Below are 24,330 nucleotides of genomic sequence, written 5' to 3'. Positions count from 1 at the left end.
GCCGCGTGGCCGGCCAATATGGCGGAGGCGAGCCACGGGGGATGGGCGTTTATGGCGGGAAAAAACCGCCACACCGAAGGAAGGACCGGGACACTCATCGGTCACGAAACTGTCACCCAACAAGGGCGATCAGACTTTAAGACCCCCGCATCCCCTCTAGAAGCGCACACGCGATCCGGGGAGCGACTCTTTGCGCCCTCGCCCTCCGACGCCATAGGCCACGTGGAGACCAATCGGGGAACCCCCTGCCCGCTATAAAAGGTAAAAATTACCTGCTTTCCGCTCCGAGCTGTAACAACCTGGTGTCCCAGTGAGTAGCTGCAATAAACGTTTAAATAAACGTCGAAATAAACGCCTTTAAGGACGTTCAAAATTTTTTTTTTTTTTTTTCAACGGAGCCAGCGGGAGGGGGGAGAAAAGGAGGGACCTGGCGCCACCAGGTTTGCACTTGCTCAAGAAGAGCCCTCAACCCCAGGCACTCAACAAAACCTAAAAATTAGGCTTGGAGGCCTAGCCAGAGCTGCTGCTGTGTGTGACCACCACCTGCTGAGATAGAGAACATACTGGGGAGTTTCCGGCAGCACATGACCACATAAAGGGAGGCAAAAGTTTGCTCTCTATCTCCACCTACTGGTAGATGGACACAACCCACCAGTCTATGGATTGATCAGCATGATGATATGGAAGTACAGCTTTAGCTGCTGTAACTCCTTGAATAACTTCTGCCTTTTCTGAGGCATGTTCAGCCCCTTTACATTATAGGATATGATCTTTAAGTCTGCACTCATTTCTGGGAAATTATACTAGATGTTTCCTTCAAAGAAAGACAACCCACTTCATGTACATGTGCCCCCCTATACCAGTAGTGCACCAGCCCCGGTCCACCCACCCTACCCCATACCAAGACCCCCCGCCCTCTCTTATCCCCCCATCCCCCCCTAACACCAACCAGAGGACACAGGCCCCCTAAGTGGGAAAAGAGAAAGTAACCCACCGTAGCCCAGACAATCCAGCCCCCCCACCTCCAGATCACCCCTTACTGCCACCAGATTGCACTATCCCTCTTCTCCGTCCCATGTTCAACCATCCACACACTGGACCCCAATATTCCATCCATCCCCTTAAACTACCCCCCCTTATCATTTACAGCATAACAACACAGTATTCAACATTCCCGTCCCCATTGTGCCCCCCCCCCCCCCCCCTTACCATCTAATTGATAATATTCATAGGATTCCCTAGGCGGGAGGTAACAAAATATACTTTAAACATATCAAAACATTTATAACGCCCTGTTTCCTTCCCACCCGATACCACAGAATTGTCCATCGTCCGTCCAACAGCCGTACAGGCAAGAGACCCCGAATTGAGTGTACCATCCAGTTTGCCTCTCCAATTTTCAAGTCTCTTCCACGGCAGCTCTTCTTCTCGGGTTACTCCGTTTAGTGGTTTCAGGGATCCGCTGCCATTTTTGTAGCTTCGCGTTCATGGCAGGCACCAACGCACCCGAAGGCATACTCGAATTCACCAGGCCCGCCATGTGCAGGGATACCCAAACTCCAGGTAATAAAGAAACTCTATTTTTAGCTCCCTTTAACGTGTAATTCAATGAAAAAGGGAAGCCCCATCTGTACGGGATCTGCTCCTTGGTTAGAATGTCCAAAGCCGGTTTCATGTGGCGTCTCTGTTGTAGAGTGAACAACCCCCAGCAGAGTTGCGCACGTTTGCACGATTTGCGGGACATCCTCGATCTCACCACCCTCGGGGACTCCACAGAACCTAAGGTTATTCCTCCGTCCCCTATTTTCGAGGTCATCAAGCTTAAAGGTCAGGTCCGTGTTCTTTTGTTCCAGCGCTTGAAGTTGTGCCTCATGCGAGAGCAAGGATTCAGAGTGCTCTTCCAGCTTTGTTTCTGCATCCTCTACTCTGCCCCCCAGCTCCCTGAGGTTGGTGCTCAGCACCTCCTTCCGGTCCAGTATCTCCTCCTTCGATTTTTTAATGTCCTCCTGGATACCGGAGAGGAGTTGGCGAAGTTCACCTGAGACGCCTTTTTTTGCAGGCGGCCTCCGGGATTCCGCCAGCGATAATGCAGAATCAGAGGGTGAAGCCCGCACCATTGCCTCATGGCGCTTCGCAGTCTTACTCGTCCCGCCGCCTTCTCCGGATCTTTGTTTCGTGCCGAAGGCGCTTTGCTCATACTGGCTCACGGTAAGAGGAGTTGGGGAACGCTTCTGAAGCTTTCGAAGTGGCTGATGGCTGCTGATTATAGCTTTTTATTGTAGCGGGGAGCTAGAAAGCTAGGCTGTCATCACTAGCGGTGACGTCACTCTTGTTTACACTTTCAAACAATAATAGAACCAGGGGACACAAGATGAAGCTAGAATATGGTAGATTTAAAACAAATAGGAGAAAGGTTTTCTTTACTCAGTGTGTTGTTAGACTCTGGAACTCGTTGCCGGAGAATGTGGTGGCAGCGGCTGGCCTTATGGAGTTTAATAAGGGGGTTTGGACAGATTCTTGACCCAGAGGCTGAAAACTAAGACACTTAGTATCAGGATTGACCTTAATAAAACTCCTGGGCACAGAAGAACCAATAAAGAGAATAGGAAAAAATATATATATACAAATACCAAAAAGAGAGACTAATAGGCTCACGTCCTACCTGCTGGGAGACTGAGAAAATACTGAGGCTAGGGTCACATGACTAGGGCTCTCATTGGCTCTCTACAGTCAGAGTTTTTTTCTCAGTCTCCACCTGCTGGTAGGCGTGCACAACCCATCAGTCCAATCCTGGGCCGGTCCGGAGGGACGCTAAGGAAGGGGGGTTTGGACAGATTCTTGAAGGAAAAGTCCATTGAACATTATTAATTTTTTTTTCCAGTTTTGCCAGGTTCTTGAAGCCTGGATTGGCCGCTGTCAGAGACAGGATGCTGGGCTTGATGGACCCCTTGGTCTTTTCCCAGTAAGGTGGTTCTTATGTGCTTATACCACCAACGAAATCAAGATCAGCTTGAACATCATGGACTCTTGGGCAAATGCATTTCAACTAAAACTAAACAAAGAAAAAACACACTGTCTCATTCTCTCATCCCAACACAGCACGGACAACCCCACAATTATCAACACCCCAGATTACACCCTCCCTATCTCAGACAGCCTGAAAAGTCTCAGCGTTACAATGGAGAGCCAAGTGACATCCACAACAAAGAAAATGTTCCACTCAATGTGGAAACTCAAACGCGTGAAATAATTCTTCCCGAGGGGAACATTTCGCAACCTGATACAATCAATGGTACTCAGCCATGTAGACTACTGCAATGGAATTTATGCGGGATGCAAAGAACAAACCTTAAAGAAACTTCAGACCGCTCAAAACATGGCAGCTAGGCTTATCTTCAGAAAAATGCAATTTGAAAGCGCAAAACCCCTTCGCGAAAAACTACACTGGCTCCCAATCAAAGAATGCATTGCTTTCAAAATCTGCACTCTGGTTCACAAAATTATCTACGGTGAAGCCCCAGGACACATGACAGACTTGATCGACCTACCAACTAGAAACACATCCGAATCAACACGAACGTACCTAAATCTGCACTACCCAAGCTGCAAGGGACTCAAATACAAATCAACTTACGTGTCCAGTTTTTCCTACATTAGCACACAACTGTGGAACGCATTACCAAAAGCCTTGAAAACTACGAACCACCACCTAAACTTCCGGAAAACACTAAAAACTAACCTGTTAAAAAGGCATACCCTATCGATCCAACATAAATGATAAATGATCTCTGCAACACAACAAAACTAAAGTACGTAATGGACATAACACAACTCTTCCATTGTATGATTCCCTAATGTGGCTGTGCCACATGAACTTTATCTAACCACAACATCACTTTATATTTGTTCACACCGGAGTCTTGAAACGCCTCTCCGGTACTATGTAAGCCACACTGAGCCTACAAATAAATAGGTGGGAAAATGTGGGATACAAATGTAACAAATAAAAAAAACTACTACTGAACAGGAGGAACTATATTCATATTCTCCCCCCCCCCCCCCCCCCCCACCCCCACCAGTAAAACATCTCATTTACCCTAATAAATGCAGATTAATACTGAAATCCTCAGTACAATTAAAAAGAACACATCTCTAACATAGGTGCAGGTAGTTAGATTTCAGTCTCGCCTCTGCTTGTTCCTTCTAACACTTTTCTTGACTATGCCCTAGAATGAAATAGAAGAATAATGTTTTAGGCCCTGATGCTCAAAAGTAAACGCCGGCGCTAGAGGCCATCAGTGCTGTACTAGCACCCACATTTACCTGCGCAGACTGTTCAGAGGCCCAGAGCTCGGGAACAAACGAGTGCACATATGAACAACGCAAATAGCATGCTAATGTAGTCAAGCTCGTGATAATGAGGTAATTTTGTATTCCTCCCAAATGCTCAAAAAAGAGCACCTGAAACTGCCTTACCGCTGCAAAAAATAACGCCAGGTCAGAGCAGGCGTTAGGCTGTTCGAAGAGAGGGCTTCTCATGATTCTCTGTGCAAAATCTGCCAGTTTTGATTGCTTTTGGAAGCAGAAGGAAGCCTGTGTAAGCGCTTAAGCACTGGTCCTGAGAAACAGCAGACCCCAAGCAAAAGTACACACTGTTTCCTGCATCTAAATTTAAAGCGTCCAGGGAAAAAAAAAATAGAAACGCTTATATGTAGGCCGCAGAAAACAGACGCTAATGTATACTTCACGTTTGGGTTTTATCAGGCATATGCGCACAGGAGCCGAGCTTACTGAAGATGCACAATCCTTCCGCCAACTCCCTAATGCTGAGCACTATGAGCGTGCCTATATTTGCATCACATTAACATCCAGCATTAGGGCGTTGTTCTTCTGCACTGTTCTAGAGGTATTTTTAAGGCGCTATTTGGAACAGCAGCAGAGCCTCAGCGTCTTAGGTCCTTTTTTCTGGAACAAACTGACTCAGGCCAACCTTGTTATTGTTTAGAAACATTTAAAAACCTTTTTTCTTTTTAAATACAGTGGGGGAAATAAGTATTTGATCCCTTGCTGATTTTGTAAGTTTGCCCACTGACAAAGACATGAGCAGCCCATAATTGAAGGGTAGGTTATTGGTAACAGTGAGAGATAGCACATCACAAATTAAATCCGGAAAATCACATTGTGGAAAGTATATGAATTTATTTGCATTCTGCAGAGGGAAATAAGTATTTGATCCCCCACCAACCAGTAAGAGATCTGGCCCCTACAGACCAGGTAGATGCTCCAAATCAACTCGTTACCTGCATGACAGACAGCTGTCGGCAATGGTCACCTGTATGAAAGACACCTGTCCACAGACTCAGTGAATCAGTCAGACTCTAACCTCTACAAAATGGCCAAGAGCAAGGAGCTGTCTAAGGATGTCAGGGACAAGATCATACACCTGCACAAGGCTGGAATGGGCTACAAAACCATCAGTAAGACGCTGGGCGAGAAGGAGACAACTGTTGGTGCCATAGTAAGAAAATGGAAGAAGTACAAAATGACTGTCAATCGACAAAGATCTGGGGCTCCACGCAAAATCTCACCTCGTGGGGTATCCTTGATCATGAGGAAGGTTAGAAATCAGCCTACAACTACAAGGGGGGAACTTGTCAATGATCTCAAGGCAGCTGGGACCACTGTCACCACGAAAACCATTGGTAACACATTACGACATAACGGATTGCAATCCTGCAGTGCCCGCAAGGTCCCCCTGCTCCGGAAGGCACATGTGACGGCCCGTCTGAAGTTTGCCAGTGAACACCTGGATGATGCCGAGAGTGATTGGGAGAAGGTGCTGTGGTCAGATGAGACAAAAATTGAGCTCTTTGGCATGAACTCAACTCGCCGTGTTTGGAGGAAGAGAAATGCTGCCTGTGACCCAAAGAACACCGTCCCCACTGTCAAGCATGGAGGTGGAAATGTTATGTTTTGGGGGTGTTTCTCTGCTAAGGGCACAGGACTACTTCACCGCATCAATGGGAGAATGGATGGGGCCATGTACCGTACAATTCTGAGTGACAACCTCCTTCCCTCCGCCAGGGCCTTAAAAATGGGTCGTGGCTGGGTCTTCCAGCACGACAATGACCCAAAACATACAGCCAAGGCAACAAAGGAGTGGCTCAGGAAGAAGCACATTAGGGTCATGGAGTGGCCTAGCCAGTCACCAGACCTTAATCCCATTGAAAACTTATGGAGGGAGCTGAAGCTGCGAGTTGCCAAGCGACAGCCCAGAACTCTTAATGATTTAGAGATGATCTGCAAAGAGGAGTGGACCAAAATTCCTCCTGACATGTGTGCAAACCTCATCATCAACTACAGAAGACGTCTGACCGCTGTGCTTGCCAACAAGGGTTTTGCCACCAAGTATTAGGTCTTGTTTGCCAGAGGGATTAAATACTTATTTCCCTCTGCAGAATGCAAATAAATTCATATACTTTCCACAATGTGATTTTCCGGATTTAATTTGTGATGTGCTATCTCTCACTGTTACCAATAACCTACCCTTCAATTATGGGCTGCTCATGTCTTTGTCAGTGGGCAAACTTACAAAATCAGCAAGGGATCAAATACTTATTTCCCCCACTGTATGTAGTATTTTCAAACCAAGAATTATAATCTGACTTTTTTTGTAATTTAGTATTTCCGTAAACGCAGTATAAAGCCTAATACTGAGGGATAATTTTTTCTCTTTCTTCCAAGTGGGTATCACTGTGCATTATCTGTCTCTCACCTTTTAATCTCCCCCCTCCCCTTTGCTGGCAAAGAGTTGGAAGAGAGAACATAAGAATAGCCAAACTGGATCAGACCAGTGGTCCATCTAGCCCAGCATCCTAAGAGGGAAAGGGAACTGGGACTTGATATACCGCCTTTCTGTGGTTTTTGCAACTACATTCAAAGCGGTTTACATATATTCAAGTACTTATTTTGTACCAGGGGCAATGGAGGGTTAAGTGACTTGCCCACAGTCACAAGGAACTGTAGTGGGAATCAAACTCAGTTCCCCAGGATCAAAGTCCACTGCACTAACCACTAACAACAGTGGCCAATCCAGGTCACAAGTACCTGGCAAAAACCCAAATAGTAGCAACATTCCATACTACCAATCCCAGGGCAAGCACTGGCTTCCCCACATCCATCTCAATAACAGACTATGTACTTTTCCTCCAGGAACTTGTCCAAAGCTTTTTTAAACCTATGAACCCTGCCTATTTTCAGTTATCATAGACATTGTAATGACAGGCGAGTTATAAATACCTTAAATGCAATTAAATGAAAGAAGACTAGCATGACTTTATTCTCAGCGATTCCTCGTACTACACAGGATTCTCACCATATGTGCTATAGTCTGTCGGACTGGCTCCAGGAAAGAAGCTGGGGGCACCAGGCTGTACTGGGTACTGCTGTGTTGGCACAACGTAAGAACGTCCCTGTGAGACGGAAGAGACCACAGTGAGAACCTGACAATTAGGGTTGAGACAAGAAGAAACAGAACACATGAAAGAAAAGAGACAAATCTTATGATCCTTCAGACAGGAGAAAGAAGTAACAATTGAAACAGATAAAGTGTAGAAGATAAACAGCAGAAATATGACACTTATCAGAAAAGGAACAGTGCTGTCCTGGGATGATGCACAAGTTCCCCAGTCCCTGAGTGGGAGGGGAAGGAGATGGGGTGATAAACATGTGCTCACCTGTCCCTGGATGTAGTATCCTTGTGAAGTAGGGTAGGAGAGTTGAGAGGGAATCATCATCACCTGGGAGCTCGTTGGATAGACATGAGCTGGAGGTACAGCCCGAGCCGTAGTGGTACTGGGAAGCCTGGAAGCACTGGTTGGAGGCTGAGGCCTGTTCTGATAAAAATGCTGTTTAAAAGAAAGGAAAACAGATCAAGATCACTTCGGACTACGAGCAAGCACTCTAACAGATATTGAGCAAACGCTGTTCTACTTTCACATTCAAAATAAATTGTAGCCTCTCAGGTGCTATTACCCCTCCTCCAATATTAATGGTACACAGTACTGAATAAGTCCACATGTTGAGCAGATGTGTTCAGCAGCCATGTAGGATGCAACAGCCACATACATAGCGCTGAAAGCTCCGACATGTGGTCTAATGTCCTCACCAGTTACAACTCTCTAAGAAGCAGGCTTATCCACTCCTAGCTGAAATAAAATTCAAAGCACCTTCCTGATCTCATGTGCAACTTTTAATTTCTAACTCCTGTTACTGTCTTATCTCTCTTTATATTTCGTCTTTGCTTACACCCTATGCTGTCTATTAAAATGCTTTATTGTGTATTGTGCTGACATTACAATGTAACATACTATGCCATACTTTGTTTTATTTGAATATTTTTAATGCTGTAATTATTCTCGCTGTACACTCCTTGAACAAGCCGGTAAATAAATCCTAATAAATAAGGCAGACAGATACACCTTTAAGGAGTTTCACAAACTAGGCCTTGCAATTCTTTTAAAAAATAAAAAATGTGCACCATGTATTATCATTTTATTTTTACACTGGTCTACCCAAAAAGCTCAGTGTGGTTAACAAAATATCCCCCAGATTAAAATTGCCCGATTTGCCAGAGGTAATAGGAGGGCCTTTCTGTGTATACACACACAGTGCTGTGTGTCAAAGAGGTATTATTCTCGCCAGTCCTCTTTTAAGTTGCCTTGGGCGATGCAGAGAGCAAGTAAAGAAAGGTGAAATTAGGTCTTACCTGCTAATTTTCTTTCCTCTAGACCCTCCAGACCGGTCAAGACGCGTGGGTTATGCACTCCTACCAGCAGAGGGAGACTGAGAAAACACTGAGCTTTGGATACTGTATATATAACCTGTGCAGTACACCCACTAGCCAGTATAACCGTAACAAAGCAGAGAAACTAAAACCCTAACCAAAACTATCAACCCTGTACGTGGACATTGCCAAATGGCAGAACAACTTTATGTTCTTTTTATCTGTTTTACTCACTGAATTCTGCTTGTGCTTCTACCGGTGGGCTATCCAACCACACCTGATTCAGACTCATACTAACCATCATCTGAAAACAACCAGAGTCTGAATTATGTAAATACAATCATCAGCTGCCAAGAGATATCCAATTACTAAAGTCTACCTCCTGGCCTACAGAAAACCACCGGGCAGGCCCTTGACCGGTCTGGAGGGTCTAGAGGAAAGAAAATTAGCAGGTAAGACCTAATTTCACCTTCCTCAGCGACCCTCCAGACCGGTCAAGACGCGTGGGACGTACCAAAGCAGTAAATCTCTACGGGTGGGATCCCCTTAGGCCAGAGGTCAACACAGCAGCCCCAAAACCTGCCTCCTCTCTAGCATGAACATCAATCCGATAATGTTTAACAAACGAATGCAGAGAGGACCAGATTGCCGCCCGACAAATCTCTAGAGGAGGAAGCATACTACTTTCCGCCCAAGAGGCTGCTACTCCCCTGGTGGAATGAGCCGAAAAACCCTTAGGTACCGTACGACCCTTCAAGACGTAAGCAGACGCAATCGCCTCCTTCAACCACCGAGCTATCGTTGCCTTGGACGCAGCTGCTCCCTTTTTAGAACCGCCAAAAAGAACGAACAGCCGATCAGATGTTCTGAACTCCCGAGTTCTAGATAGATAACACCGCAACACTCGCTTCACGTCCAACTTCGCCAGTCGACGCTGTTCCGAGTCTCCAGCCAGATTCCCCAAGACTGGCAGAGAAATGACCTGATTCACATGAAAGTCGGACACTACCTTGGGCAAAAATGAGGGCACCGGTCGCAGAGAAACCCTTTCCTTGGAAAAAGACAAGAATGGCGTTCTACAAGACAAAGCCTGGAGTTCCGAAACTCTGCGCGCTGATGAAATGGCTACCAAAAACACCGTCTTTAAGGATAGATCCTTGTCCGTAGCCGAAGCCAACGGTTCAAACGGAGGCCGAATTAACGCTTCCAAAACCAGATTCAAATCCCACGGAGGAACCAGCCGGCGTTGCGGAGGCCGAAGCAATTTCACTCCCTTCAAAAATCGAATCACATCCGGAGACGAAGCCAATGACCTACCTTGAACCTTGCCACGAAAACAAGACAAGGCTGCCACCTGAACCTTCAAAGTAGACAAGGCCAGCCCCTTGTCCAGACCATCCTGCAAAAATTCTAACACATCCGCGACCGAAGCGTGTATCGCCCTCCAATCCCGAGCCAGGCACCAGTGCTCAAAAAGCCTCCAGACTCGAACGTACGCCAGTGAAGTGGACTGCCTCCGGGAACTCAACATCGTAGCCACAACTCTGGAAGAAAAACCCTTCTTCCTCAACTTGCTCCTTTCAAGAGCCAAGCCATAAGCGAGAACTGAGCAGGATCTGGGAGAGTGATGGGACCTTGACACAACAACACTGTCTCTGTCAACGGCAGGGGCTCCGCCACCGCCAGACGCACCAGATCTCCGTACCACGGGCGACGCGGCCAATTTGGAGCTATCAGAATCACCCGACCCGGGTGCCGTTCGATGCGTTGAACTACTCTCCCCACTAACGGCCACGGAGGGAACACGTACAGCAACTCCTGAGGCCACGGCAGCAGCAGGGCGTCGATTCCTTCCGACCGCGGGTCTCTTCTGCGACTGAAGAACCGCCGCACTTGCGCATTGCACGCCGTTGCCATGAGATCCATCACAGGAATCCCCCACACCGACACAATGCGATTGAAAACCGATCGATGAAGAGCCCATTCCCCGGGGTCTAGAGTATGTCTGCTCAGATAATCGGCGTCTATGTTGTCCACCCCGGCCACATGAGCTGCCGACAAGGCCTGAAGATGAAGTTCCGCCCACTGGCACAACTGCGCTGCTTCCTCTGCGACTGCGCGACTCTTTGTGCCCCCTTGCCGATTGACGTATGCTACGGCCGTGGCATTGTCGCAGAGAACTCTGACAGCCTTGCCTTGAAGCAGCGTCTGTAAATACTGAAGAGCCAAACGAATGGCCCTGTCTCCAACCGGTTGATGGACCACTGGGCTTCCTCCTGAGACCACCGTCCCTGCGCCAACTGCCCGAGACAATGAGCCCCCCAACCTGACAGGCTGGCATCCGTGGTGAGAATTACCCATTCTGGAGCTTCCAGTGGCATTCCCTTCACTAGGTTTCGAGCGTCTAGCCACCAACGGAGGCTGAGACGCGGAAGAGCAGTCAGAGGCAAACGCATCTCCAACCCCTGCGATTGAGGAGACCACCGACTGAGAAGTGCCGACTGCAACTGCCGCATGTGTGCTCTGGCCCAGGGAACCACCTCTATAGTCGCTGCCATCATGCCCAAGACCTGAAGGTAAGCACGCGCTGTCAGTCTGTCCCCCGCCAGGAAGTGACGAATCTGCTCCTGTAATTTGCGGATCCGAAGAGCCGGCAACACCACTCGACCGTTGAGCGTCTCGAAGCGCACTCCTAGATACTCGAGAGATTGGGATGGGACGAGATGGCTCTTGCTGTGGTTCACTACCCAACCAAGCGATTCCAGCAAGGCTACCACTCGCGCTGTAGCCACTTCGCTCTCCGACCGAGACTTGGCCCGAATCAACCAATCGTCCAGATACGGGTGTACCAACACGCCCTGTTTCCGCAAAGCCGCCGCCACTACTACCATGACCTTGGAGAAGGTTCGGGGAGCTGTTGCTAGCCCGAAGGGAAGAGCACAAAACTGAAAATGCTTTCCTAAGACCGCAAAGCGCAGAAAACGCTGATGCGCCGTCCGAATGGGAATGTGAAGATAAGCTTCCGTCAAATCCAGCGACGTCAGGAACTCTCCCTGCCGCACCGCTACAATAACGGACCGCAACGTCTCCATGCGAAAAGAGAGAACCTTGAGCGCTGAATTGACTCCCTTGAGATCCAATACCGGACGCCAGGCATCCTCCTTCTTTGGTACTACAAAATAGATGGAATAGCACCCTAAGCATCTCTGCGCGGGAGGAACAGGAACCACTGCTCCCAGGGCAAGAAGGCGACGCAACGTGTCCCGAACTGCTGCTTTCTTTATTCTTGAATGACACGGGGACTCCAGAAACCTCTCGGGAGGCGACTCTTCGAATTCCAGCGCATACCCATCTCGAATCACCTCGAGAACCCACTGATCGGACGTGATTTGGACCCAGCTCTGGTAAAACCGACTCAGCCGAGCCCCTACTCGTACCAGAGCCTGGGTCCGCACACCTTCATTGCACATTCCGTCCGGAAGACTGTCCTCTCGAGGCAAAGTCACGCCCTCCGCGACGATTCCCTCGAAAGGACTGGGTGCGCTGAAAAATATGTCCTCTAAAAGACCCACTAGTCCGTCCCGGCCTATACTGCCAGGCCTCAGCAAAACGACCACGAGCAGACACCCCCCTGGTGCCCGACTTGGGACGTAAATTCGGCAGGCGAGGAATCTTCGCATCACTAAGGCCCTTCACCAAATTGTCCAAATCCTCTCCAAAGAGGTTCCCTTAAAGGGAAGAGAACACAACTTCGCTTTAGAAGCCGCATCCGCGACCCAGCCTCTCAGCCATAGGGCCCTACGCGCTCCCACTATCATAGCCATATTCTTGGCGGACGCCCTCAACAAATCATAAAGGGCATCCGACAAGAAAGACGAACCCATCTCGAGCTTGGCTAATTCCTGAACTCCGGAGGCCCCAACCTCCACTGACTCATCCAGGAGTTTCTCGGCCCAGCGAAAACATGCTCGGGCTACTAGACCCCCACATACCGAGGCCTGGAGCGCGAGCGCCGACAAATCAAAACTACGCTTAAGGAAGGCGTCAACCCTCCTATCCTGGGGGTCGCGGAGAGCGGCTCCGCCGTCTACCGGGATCGCCGTCGCTCTAGTCACTGCTGTAACCACTGCATCTACCGTAGGGGCCCTCAAGGAATCTTTATCCTGCTGAGGCAGAGGATAGAGCCGCGCCATTGCCTTAGAGACTTTGCATGGAGCATCCGGTGACTTCCACTCCTGGGAAATCATCTCCCGGAGGTCCTTGTTCATAGGAAAGGACCGCGCCTTACTGTGAATACCCTTTACCAAAGGGTCCTGTCCCGATTCACCCACGGGCACCTCAGGCTCAAACTTAAGTGTCACCGTGACCTGGTCTATGAGCTCCGCAAGCTCATCCCTATGGAAGATTCTGACCACAGAGGGGTCCTCACCAGGCAAGGCATCAATAAGGTTTAGAGAGTCTTCAAACCCCTCTACCTCCTCCTCAATACCTATTGGGTCTTCAGAACCCAGCTGAGACAAACAGTCCCCATCTTCTGACCATTCCAACCTTGGTCTTTTAGCTAGCATAGAGCCATGACCCTCCTCCACTTGAGGAGGCCCGGCCTTCCAGGCTTGGAACAGGGTCCACACAAAATCTGGAGGAAAACCGACACTTCCTGAGCCCTCCGAGGGAACTTTCTGCCCTAAACCGGAGGAAGCTGGCCCCACACTCGGCGCCTCCGCGGATCGCGCCTGATTCAAAATGGCGGCCGTTCCCGCCGAAACTGCAACCGCCGACATCGCGCCTGCCTGCGATCCCGCTGTCACCAACACCGGCGAAGCCGTCGGAACTTCCGCGGCCAACACGGGGGGAGCCGAAATCAGCTGTTTAGGCTCACCACAGAGGCGACACTGACCGCCCGCCGTCTCTAACCCCCGCCGCGAACAGGCGCGGCATCGAAGCAGCTTGCCTGTCATAATCAAACACACACACAGTTCGCTTCGCGCCAAATACTCTGCTAAGCAATTTCGCACTGCTCTCCCGTCTAGTGCAGGGAACTGAACTCCCTTTCCGTTCCGCACTAAATAAATAATAAAAGGCTCTTAAAGGCCCAGAACACTGCTGGCAGCTGAAAATTGTGAGGCACTCAAGGCTCCAGTACAGAGAAAGCAGCCGAGGCACAGAGCTGCCACTTATTCAGAGATGGAGAGCAGCTTAGGGGGAGGGACCCGCAACACAGGTGTAACACCCCAGGGGAAACACTGGGCCCCACCGGACCCAGGGCCCCGAAGCACAATTTTTTTTTTTTTTTTATCCACGTACAGGGAGACACAGAATTAACCAAATTGGAACCAACAACCCAATTCTTACTTCCTATGAGGAAAACTACCTCACCAGACCAGTGAAGACTGCACAGGCTGTCCTTCTACCTCTGCTGAGACTGAGAAAATACTGGCTAGTGGGTGTACTGCACAGGTTATATATACAGTATCCAAAGCTCAGTGTTTTCTCAGTCTCCCTCTGCTGGTAGGAGTGCATAACCCACGCGTCTTGACCGGTCTGGAGGGTCGCTGAGGAATTTGAGTGAATAGGGAAAAATACCCATGAAAGGGTGTACAGTAAAGATAAACAGCCTTGTTCCACAAAGCAGCTCTCTCCCAAGATGTCATCTAGTCATTCTCCATGAGCAAAGACATCTTAAGAACACACCACAACTTTGTCCAACCTTTATGCTAGACAACACCTCCTTCAGGGGAGCCAAGAAAACCAAACTGGTCTGCAAACCAGTATCCATTTGGTCACTGCAGATTCCCATGTTGGATTTTAACTACCAGAAACAAACAGAACAACAGAAGGCCCTGAAAGTAACAAGAAAAACAGAGAAACTGAAATCAAGGTACATACATGAAAGGTTAGCTGAATTTACTGACTGAGGAATCCGTGTGCTGACTACATAAGATGTGCTTATGCTGGCACTAATGGTCCAGCATCCCACCTCAGAAAGTGATCTGTACCCAAAAGAACCTGATGAAGACTTGTTGCTCATTCCAAGTCGACCTGGCTAATAATCATAATGGACCTCCTGGTCAGCTATACTACTGGCCTTGAACACAATAAATTCCACAGCTAAAAATTGTTTTTAAAGTTTGTCTTCTATCTGCTACCAATTCATCTTCACGTCAAATCCCCTAGTCCTAGGGTAAATAACCATTCCCTACTCATGACTTTATGAATGAGAGGAATCTCATTAACAGCTACCCATCATCATTTTCATCCTGTGTGCTGCCATTGCTGGCTTAGTAACGTATAAAGATTCCTCTTCCTGATTAAAGGGCTGTAGAGAGAGGGAAAATGCAAGAGGGAAGTCAGGACCGATTCAACACTCCCGCAAGGATCACATTGCCAGCTCCAAGTGGTACATTTTGAACTTCAGGGAATAACAGGACAGGAGAAAAAAAAAGTCAGTAGGAGAAACAGCAGCTTGGATTTGGGGCTATGAAGGGGTACAGAGGAGTTGGATACTACTTATTTCTACAGCGTTACTAGACGGACACAGTGCTGTACATTTGAACATGAAGAGACAGTCCCTGCTCAACAAGAGAAAATAAGGGATAAGGGAATTACTTAAGGTGGGAATGATAACATAGACATGGGGGTACCGAACAAGTGAATAGGAGTTAGAAGTTAAAAGAAGCCTCGAAAAGCTGGGCTTTTAGCCTAGACTTGAAGACGATAGCAGATAACAAGAGAGCGAGAGAAACTGGCTGAGAACAGAGCACTGGTGAATTCATACATCGGGGCTAAGCCCCCGAAGCAAGTTCTGCAACGGCTGACTTTCCACTGAACTCTCACCTGCATCTTTGTCTGTAGCCAATGTTTATATAAACTAACAAAGAGCCCTTTCCTACTCTCTTGGCCACACAAAACCTTAAGAGACAAGAATCTTGTAAGCTACTCTGTACTAATCTGGTGAAGACAAGTTTCAAGACAATTCAGCAAACCTTTATCCACCTTATCCACTGTTGCAGCCTTCACCACACTTTTCAATTTGCTTACAATAAGTACGGGAACACTGATAAAAACTCAAAAAGATGTCACCTACCCTAGTTAAAAGCTTAAGAACGTTTCTAAATACACTCCCTATTATTTACTTATGTAAGCTTTGCTTTAATAATATCACTTGTATATAAGTTTAACCTCTCCATGCTCAATTTACATATCCTCAAAACCCCACTACTAATACCGGTATGTTTACTACAACTTGTAACATTCTCCTTCAAGACTTTGTAATTCTATTTACTATGTAAGCCGCATTGAACCTGCTATGTGTGGGAAAGCGCGGGGTACAAATGTAATTATTAATAATAATAATAAGTTCTGTGTGTTTGTAGTTCAGTTTGGAAAGAAAAGGTACACCAAAGTAAAGGTTCTGTTTGAGTTATATTGTGTTTGAGATAATGACCCACCCCTAATTTTAAATTAATGCATTAATAACGCTATTAATGTGTTAATATTGTAATGCATACTGTGGTTTTTAATGCTGACCCCCACAAACACAAACACACACACATTCACGTTTACCTCTTACAGTAGGACTCGAGCTTGGGATTTTTTTCTTCTTCCTCAAACTAGTCTCCCCCTGCACAGCTCACTCTACAGATACTTGAGCCGCGTGGTGCAGGAAGTTGGGGGAAGTCTCATGGGACTTGAAACTGCGAGACTTCCTGCACCGCACGGCTCAAGTATCTGTAGAGCCCGATCTGGTGCAGAGGGAAACAAGGAGTTTGAGGCAGCACCAAGGAAGGAGAAAAAATCCCAAGCCCTGCTGTAGAGGTAAATGTGGGGGATGGGGGGGGGGGGGGTTGTGCCACCATCTTCAGTTTAGCATTTGTTTGAAACTATTTTTATTACCTAAAATGCATGATGTGATTATCAATCAATTGTGCAATTAAAATTTAATTGCATAATTAATTGAGATTAACATTTTGGATCATTGCCCACCCCTATTTATAAGCAGTAGCTGTCTAGTGGTTAGAGTATCAGGTGACAATCCAGGAGAGCCTTGGTTCAAATCCTACTGCTGCTCTTTGTGAACCTGGGCAGGTCACTTAACCATCCATTGCCTAGAGCACAAACTTAGTTTGTAAGCCTTCCAGTGACAGGGAAATACTTTGTGTATCTGAATACAATTCAACTTGAGCTACACTAGAAAGCTCACAGGTTCTTGAACTCTGATTTCCAGGCAGAGGAAAAAAAAGTTATTGTCCCACAGCCTACTCTCTCAAACTTGAAGGTGACTTCAGAGCCTTTTTCCTGGTAGCTATAGGACAAATAAAGAGAATGAGGCTTACATAAGGTGAAATTAGGCCTTACCTGCTAATTTTCTTTCCTCTAGACCCTCCAGACCGGTCAAGACGCTTGGGTTATGCTCGCCTACCAGCAGAGGGAGACTGAGAACACAAAACTTGAAACTATGTACTTATAACCTGTGCCTAGCCATCTATAGCCAGTATACACTTAGCAAAGCAGAGAATAAAAACACAACTCTGAAACTAGAAATCCCTGTACCCGGAAAACCCAAGGACAAGTACCAACAGTGTGCTGAACACAGACGAGACGTCACAGCGCCCCGCTCTGTAATGTCTTAGAGTCAAAGAATTCTCTCTGACCACACAAAACCTTAAAGGAATAGTCCTAGCAGAACACGGCTCAAATACTGCTATCCATATACACGGCTCAAAATACTTGCTATGCAAGGACACGGCTGAGGAATACTTCTGCGAAAAGAACGGGCGGGCTCTTGACCGGTCTGGAGGGTCTAGAGGAAAGAAAATTAGCAGGTAAGGCCTAATTTCACCTTCCTCATCAACCCTCCAGACCGGTCAAGACGCTTGGGACGTACCAAAGCAGTATCCCAACTAAGGGCGGGACCCTTGAAAAGCAGAAGACAACACAGCCGCTCCAAACCGGGCATCTTCCTTCGCCTGCACATCAAGTCTGTAATGCTTCACAAAGGAATGGATGGAGGACCACACCGCTGCCCTACAAATATCCTGCGGCGGAATAAAACTAGCTTCCGCCCAAGAAGCGGCTACTCCCCGAGTAGAATGTGCCTTAAGTAAAGAGGGCACTGCCCGACGCCTCAACAAATAAGCCGAAGCAATAGTCTCCTTCAACCATCTCGCCAGAGTAGCCTTGGAGGCAGCTTCACCTTTCTTGGGACCTCCAAACAAAACAAACAACCTGTGTGAAGATCGAAAATCTTGGGTTCTGCTCAAATATGACCGCAAGACGCGTCGCACATCCAACTTAGCCAAACGACGCTGCAAGGGATCCCCGGCACGATCACCCAACACTGGCAACGAAATCACCTGATTGACATGAAAAGAAGACACCACCTTAGGCACAAAGGAAGGAACCGTGCGTAAAGTCACTTTCTCTTTGGCAAAGGACAGAAAAGGCTCTCTGCAAGATAAAGCCTGAAGCTCCGAAATCCTACGCGCTGAAGAAATAGCCACCAAAAAGACTGTCTTCAAAGTAAGGTCCTTACACGTAATGGAAGGCAAGGGTTCAAACGGCGGCCCCACCAGGGCCTCCAAGACCAAATTTAAATCCCAAGACGGAACCACCGGGCGGCGAGGCGGCCGAAGCAACTTCACTGCCTTCAAGAACCGCCCCACGTCCGGAGAAGCCGCCAAGGATACTCCCCGAACCTTACCTCTAAAACAAGACAAGGCTGACACCTGCACCTTCAGAGAGGAGAGCGAAAGCCCCCTATCCAAACCATCCTGAAGAAAATCCAACACTTCCACTGCCGAAACACGCAACGGGGCATAGCCCCGCTCCTGACACCAATTCTCGAAAATGCGCCACACCCGCACATATGCCAAGGAAGTAGACCTCTTACGAGACCGCAACATCGTATCAATCACCCTGGCCGAGAAACCTTTGCGTCTTAAACGGTGCCTTTCAAGAGCCAAGCCGTAAGCAAGAATGGAGAGGGGTCGGCCATCTCGATCGGCCCCTGAACCAATCTCACCCGAGGCCCCAGGGGAATCGGATCCTGCACCAGCAACCGCATCAGATCTCCGTACCACGGACGCCGGGGCCAATTGGGCGCTATCAGAACTACTAATCCCGAGTGACGACCGATCCGCTGGATCACGCGACCCACCAGCGGCCACGGCGGAAACACGTAGAGCAACTGCTGAGTCGGCCACGGAAGGACCAGCGCGTCGATTCCCTCGGCCCGAGAATCTCTTCGACGACTGAAGAACCGAGAGACTTGTGCATTGGCGGACGACGCCATTAGATCCAACACCGGTCGACCCCACTGTAACACTATCCGCTCGAACACGGAGGGATGGAGAGCCCACTCTCCGGGATCCAACGTGTGCCTGCTCAGATAATCCGCGCTCACGTTGTCCACCCCTGCCACGTGCCCCGCCGAGAGACTCTGCAGATGAGCTTCTGCCCACACCAGCAACTCTGCTGCCTCTACCGCTAAACCGGGACTCTTCGTTCCTCCCTGTCGATTCACATACGCCACGGCTGTGGCATTGTCGGAAAGCACCCTGACTGCCTTGCCGTCTATCAGACTCTGAAAGGACCGAAGAGCCAACCGAATTGCACGCGTCTCCAGACGATTGATGGACCAACACGCCTCCTCCACTGTCCAAAGTCCCTGGGCCACCTGTCCCAGACAATGCGCCCCCCAGCCCATCAAACTCGCATCCGTGGTCATCACCACCCAATGTGGAGTGGCCAGCGGCATGCCTTTCGCTAGGTTTGGAGAATGGAGCCACCAGCTGAGACTGCGACGAACTACCTCCGACAGAGAGAGACTCTCCTCCAGATCCTGCGACTGAGGGGACCAACGAGACAACAACGCACCCTGCAGCTGCCTCATATGCGCCCTGGCCCAGGGAACTACCTCTATTGATGCGGCCATCAGACCCAACACCTGAAGGTACTCCCGCGCCGACGGTGCCCTCTGGGCTCGGAAATGACGGATCTGAGCTTGCAGCTTGGACATGCGAGAGGGAGTCAAGAACACCCGGCCTCTCTACGTGTCGAAACGGACTCCCAGATACTCGAGAGACTGCGACGGCACTAGGTGACTCTTGGCCAGATTGACAACCCAGCCCAGAGATTGCAAAAAGGACACCACCCGACCGGTGACCTCCTTGCTCTCCGACCTTGACTTGGCCCGAATCAACCAGTCGTCTAGATACGGGTGCACCAAAATGCCCTGCAACCGCAGAGCTGCTGCCACCACGACCATCATCTTGGAGAAGGTTCGAGGAGCAGTGGCCAGACCGAAGGGAAGCGCGCAAAACTGAAAATGTCTCCCTAGCACCACAAAGCGAAGAAAACGCTGATGCGCCTCCAGGATGGGGATGTGCAAGTACGCTTCCGTCAGATCTAGGGAAGTCAGAAATTCCCCTTCCTGAACCGCTACAATGACGGAGCGTAACGTTTCCATCCGAAAGGAAGGAACCTTTAGGGCTGCATTGACCTTCTTGAGATCCAAAATGGGACGAAAGGCGTCCTCTTTTTTGGGAACCACGAAGTATATGGAATAACATCCCTTTCCTTTCTCTGCTGGAGGAACAGGTACTACAGCCCCTAAATCTACCAGGCGCGACAGAGTATCTCGGACCGCTCGCGCCTTGCGTCGAGAATGACAGGGAGACACGAGGAAGAAGTCGGACAGAGGTCTGTCGAACTCCAGCGCGTACCCGTCTCGGACTATTTGCAGCACCCACTGGTCTGACGTGATCTGGGCCCATCTCTGGTAAAACAAGCGTAAGCGAGCCCCCACGCGGACCAGAGGCTGGGCCCCCAAACCATCATTGAGAAGGACGGGACGCACCGGCCGCTCCAGAAGAGAAAACCTCGCCCTCCACGACGGCCACCGCGAAAGGACTGGGTTCTCTGAAAGAAACGACCCCTAGTCCCACCAGAATATCCACCAGGCCGATACCGCTTAGCTTCCTGAAACCGTCCACGACCCGCGGATCCCTTAGAAGCCTTAGTGCGAAGCTCCGGAAGCCGAGGAACCTTAGCGTCACTAAGACCTCTCACCAACTTATCCAACTCTTCACCAAACAGCAAAGAGCCTTTAAACGGAAGCGAACACAACTTGGCCTTGGACGCAGCATCCGCCATCCAGCCTCTTAACCACAGGGCCCGACGAGCTGCCACCGCTAGAGACATGTTCTTGGCCGAGGCCCGCAACAAATCATACAGCGCATCCGCCAAAAAGGAGGACCCCAACTCCAACTTTGCCAGATCTTGAGTCAAAGAGGCTCTGTCCCCTGGCGGACTATCTAAGAGCCGCTCCGCCCAACGGAAACAAGCCCGCGCCACCAGACCTCCACAGACCGACGCCTGCAACGCCAGAGCCGACAAATCAAAACTGCGCTTTAGGAAAGTCTCCAATTTTCTGTCCTGAGGGTCTCGCAACGCAGCCCCTCCATCCACCGGAATCGCCGTAGCCTTAGTCACTGCCGTCACCACGGCATCCACGGTCGGAGGCCTGAAAGACTCTCTATCTTCCTGCGGCAGGGGATAAAGCTTAGCCATGGCCCGAGCCACCTTACATGGCGCCTCCGGCGCCTGCCACTCCTGAGTAATCATTTCTCTCAGATCCGCATTCATAGGGAAAGTACAAGACACCCGTCTGATCCCCTTAACCAACGGATCCTGCTTCCCGGCCTCTAACGGGACTGCCGCCGGATCAAATTTGAGGGTCGAAACCACCTGATCAATCAGCTCTGATAATTCCTCTCGCTGAAAAATGCGCACCACTGAGGGATCCTCCCCAGGCAGCGCAAGCTCCTTATCATAGCCAGCCAGCGACCCCTCCTGCTCTCCTAGGAGGCTAAAGTCACCCTCCGACTCCGGAGGCGAAAAATCTTCTAACTCCTCAGACCACTCTACACGTGGTCTCTTCGCGCTAGCCCCCCCCGTCCCAAGACTAAGGGGCTCCGCTCGAGACGGCCCCGCCTGCCAAGCCTGAAATAAATTCCAAATGAAATCCGGGGGAAACCCGATCCTACCCAAGGCATCGCTCCCCGAGGGCGCTGAAAATTGACTGCCCTGCAGTCCCCCGACTCCGTCGGGCCCGTGCAGCGCCGAATCCAAAATGGCGGCGGTTCCCGCCAAAAACGGAACCGCCGCAGGGCCGCTAGTCAAAGGCGCCACAACCTCCGGGACGCAAGAAGCGGGAACCTCCGCCGCTAACACCGGCGGTACGGAGGATTGAGGCTTTGGTTCCCCACAAAAACGACAAGTGCTGCCCACCGTGTCAACGCCCCGACGCGCACACGATCTACACCGAAGCGGTCTCCCTGACATCTTCGCGAAGCCCAGCTGACCGCCAAAACAAGTGCCTCAATAGTAAGTACAAAGAAAAACTCACCCGAGCAGGAAAAACTCAGCGCCTTGACTACAGCTGAACAGCTCCGTCTCTCTCCGGAGTGCAGCTCCAATAGCTCTCCCCAGTGTTTGGGCCCGACTCTTTTTTTTTTTTTTTTTTTAATCAAACTTTACTGCAGCCTTTAATTTGAGCCTTGCTGCTGCTAACACCATCCGGCACTCAAGGCTGCAGTATACAAACTGCAGCCGAGGCACAAAGCTGCCCAAACGGAGAGCTAGACTGGGGGAGGGACCCGGCCACCCGGGTGTGACACCGCCCCAGCGGACCCGCAACCCCTCGCACACCAAAGTCTTCCAGGCACAGGGATCCACCAGAAATAGCACTGAAATAAAGGAAAACTTTGAAAATTAACTCAAAAACCTATCCAGATCGGGCAAGCTGCACAGGCTGCCTGTCTACCCTCTGCTGAGACTGAGAAAATTCTGGCTATAGATGGCTAGGCACAGGTTATAAGTACATAGTTTCAAGTTTTGTGTTCTCAGTCTCCCTCTGCTGGTAGGCGAGCATAACCCAAGCGTCTTGACCGGTCTGGAGGGTTGATGAGGAAAGATGACATTTCAACTTGTCTGCTAATTTCCTTTCCTTGAGTCTCCCCAGACTAGTCCAAATAAGTGAGTATGCTCTTCTGCTTGAACATGGAGACAAACTAGAAGCCAATTCTCCCTGTAAGACTGGTGCAGCATAGCCATTAGCCCAAAAAAAAAGTTAACAAAGCCTATGTACTATACACAACTGCAAGCTTAAGAAGTAAAACACATCAAATGATAAATATTCCATGGTTTGGGGATCACATAGTACTGTGAGCCAGAAAGGACGTTTTGAATGTTCTGAGGGCTCCCAACCAAATCAGCAAGCATCCATGGGAACTCTTGACTGTGATCAAGCTCAAGTATACTATCATATCAAGCAGTATTTTATTTTAATGATGAAAATTTTATATACTGCCTTTCACTAAACAAAGCAGTTCACATACTGGAAATACATCAGGTATGTATAACAATAAAATACATCAATACAAACAAAAGGATGAGAAAGTAGTAAGAAAGCCAAGAGACTAGTATAATGCAAAAAACAGGAGAGAGCTGTCTGTATGGTAATATAATATTGAGAAAGAGAGCTTCAGCTAATAGACCTGAATGGAGCACAGAGAAGAGATCAATCATTTGGTAGCAAATGACCGATCTATACAGGTAGAAGCAAACCTGCTGGAAAAGCCATCTCTTGACTCCTATCTTGAATTACTTTTCTATAAGAAGTATCCACTAGTGTCACACAGCTAAAAATTGTGCTTTGTGAGTGATCTAGCCTAAGTGATGTAAGGAAGTAATAGCAAGACAATTGGCTTGTGAGAACTGAAAGCTCCGACTTGGGAGTATACAACCAAAAGCAAATGCAGATAACCTGGGATGTCTGAAAAGTGTGCTCTATGAGAAAGAACAGGTACTTTGTACTTTATCCGAGCCAAAATAGGCAATCCATATTGTTCCTGAAGAAAGGGAGTGACATGGTCATAGAAATGTGCATTATAGTCTTAGGGAAGTGTTTTGGGTATGCTGCAGAAGCTTGAACTGATAAAGAGGGCAACTGATCGACAGTGAGTTACAGCAATTTATGCAAGTCAAAACAAGCATAACCAAAAATGTCTTAAAAGTCAAGAAAATACCAAATGGGACAAATTCACCTTAACAAAAAGGAGGAACATATGCATATTCATTGTAGATATCCTGAAAACCCACTAGCACAGGGTTCAGAAGGAAATAACCTCATTTAACATTCTCGAAAAGGCTATTGGTGTACTATGCACTCTATGGAAACTGGACTGTGCAGAAGGAAAAAGTTGGCTAAACAGGGCATTAGGTATTCCTCCCCAGTGCTCAGCTGGCAGCACATCAAATATTGGTGCTGCTCCTACGACAAATCCTACACCACCTCAGAGCTGGTTTTAGGGTTTGCAGAGCATTGGGGAGCCTGTGCAGCATATTTACAGGCCCTCTACCACCCCGGACAAAGGAGATTGGAGGTCCTATGGACCTCCACCCACCCCCCACCCCACGCAAAAAAGTTTCCCTGGTGGCCTAGTGCCCCCCATACCTCAAAGCAGAAGAAGGGAGTTGCACTC

At 48.9% G+C, this 24,330-nt stretch overlaps 1 protein-coding gene across 3 annotated transcripts in view; it reads right to left on the bottom strand.

Moving 5' to 3' along the window:
- Positions 1-24,330, bottom strand: part of EIF4G1 (eukaryotic translation initiation factor 4 gamma 1) — a 205,015-nt gene that overhangs the window by 128,172 nt on the left and 52,513 nt on the right. For all 3 annotated transcript variants that reach the window (XM_030217150.1, XM_030217151.1, XM_030217152.1), the window contains 2 exons: positions 7,737-7,907; positions 7,376-7,472 (listed from right to left, as the gene is read on the bottom strand). In XM_030217150.1, the coding sequence (XP_030073010.1) occupies positions 7,376-7,472; positions 7,737-7,907 (268 nt within the window). The remainder of the gene's footprint in view (positions 1-7,375; positions 7,473-7,736; positions 7,908-24,330) is intronic.

The sequence above is a fragment of the Microcaecilia unicolor genome, chromosome 10 (genome assembly GCF_901765095.1).
Source record: "Microcaecilia unicolor chromosome 10, aMicUni1.1, whole genome shotgun sequence".
NCBI classification, from domain to species: domain Eukaryota; kingdom Metazoa; phylum Chordata; class Amphibia; order Gymnophiona; family Siphonopidae; genus Microcaecilia; species Microcaecilia unicolor.
Note: the sequence above shows the minus strand (reverse complement) of the source record. Positions and strands in the feature narration are given on the sequence as shown.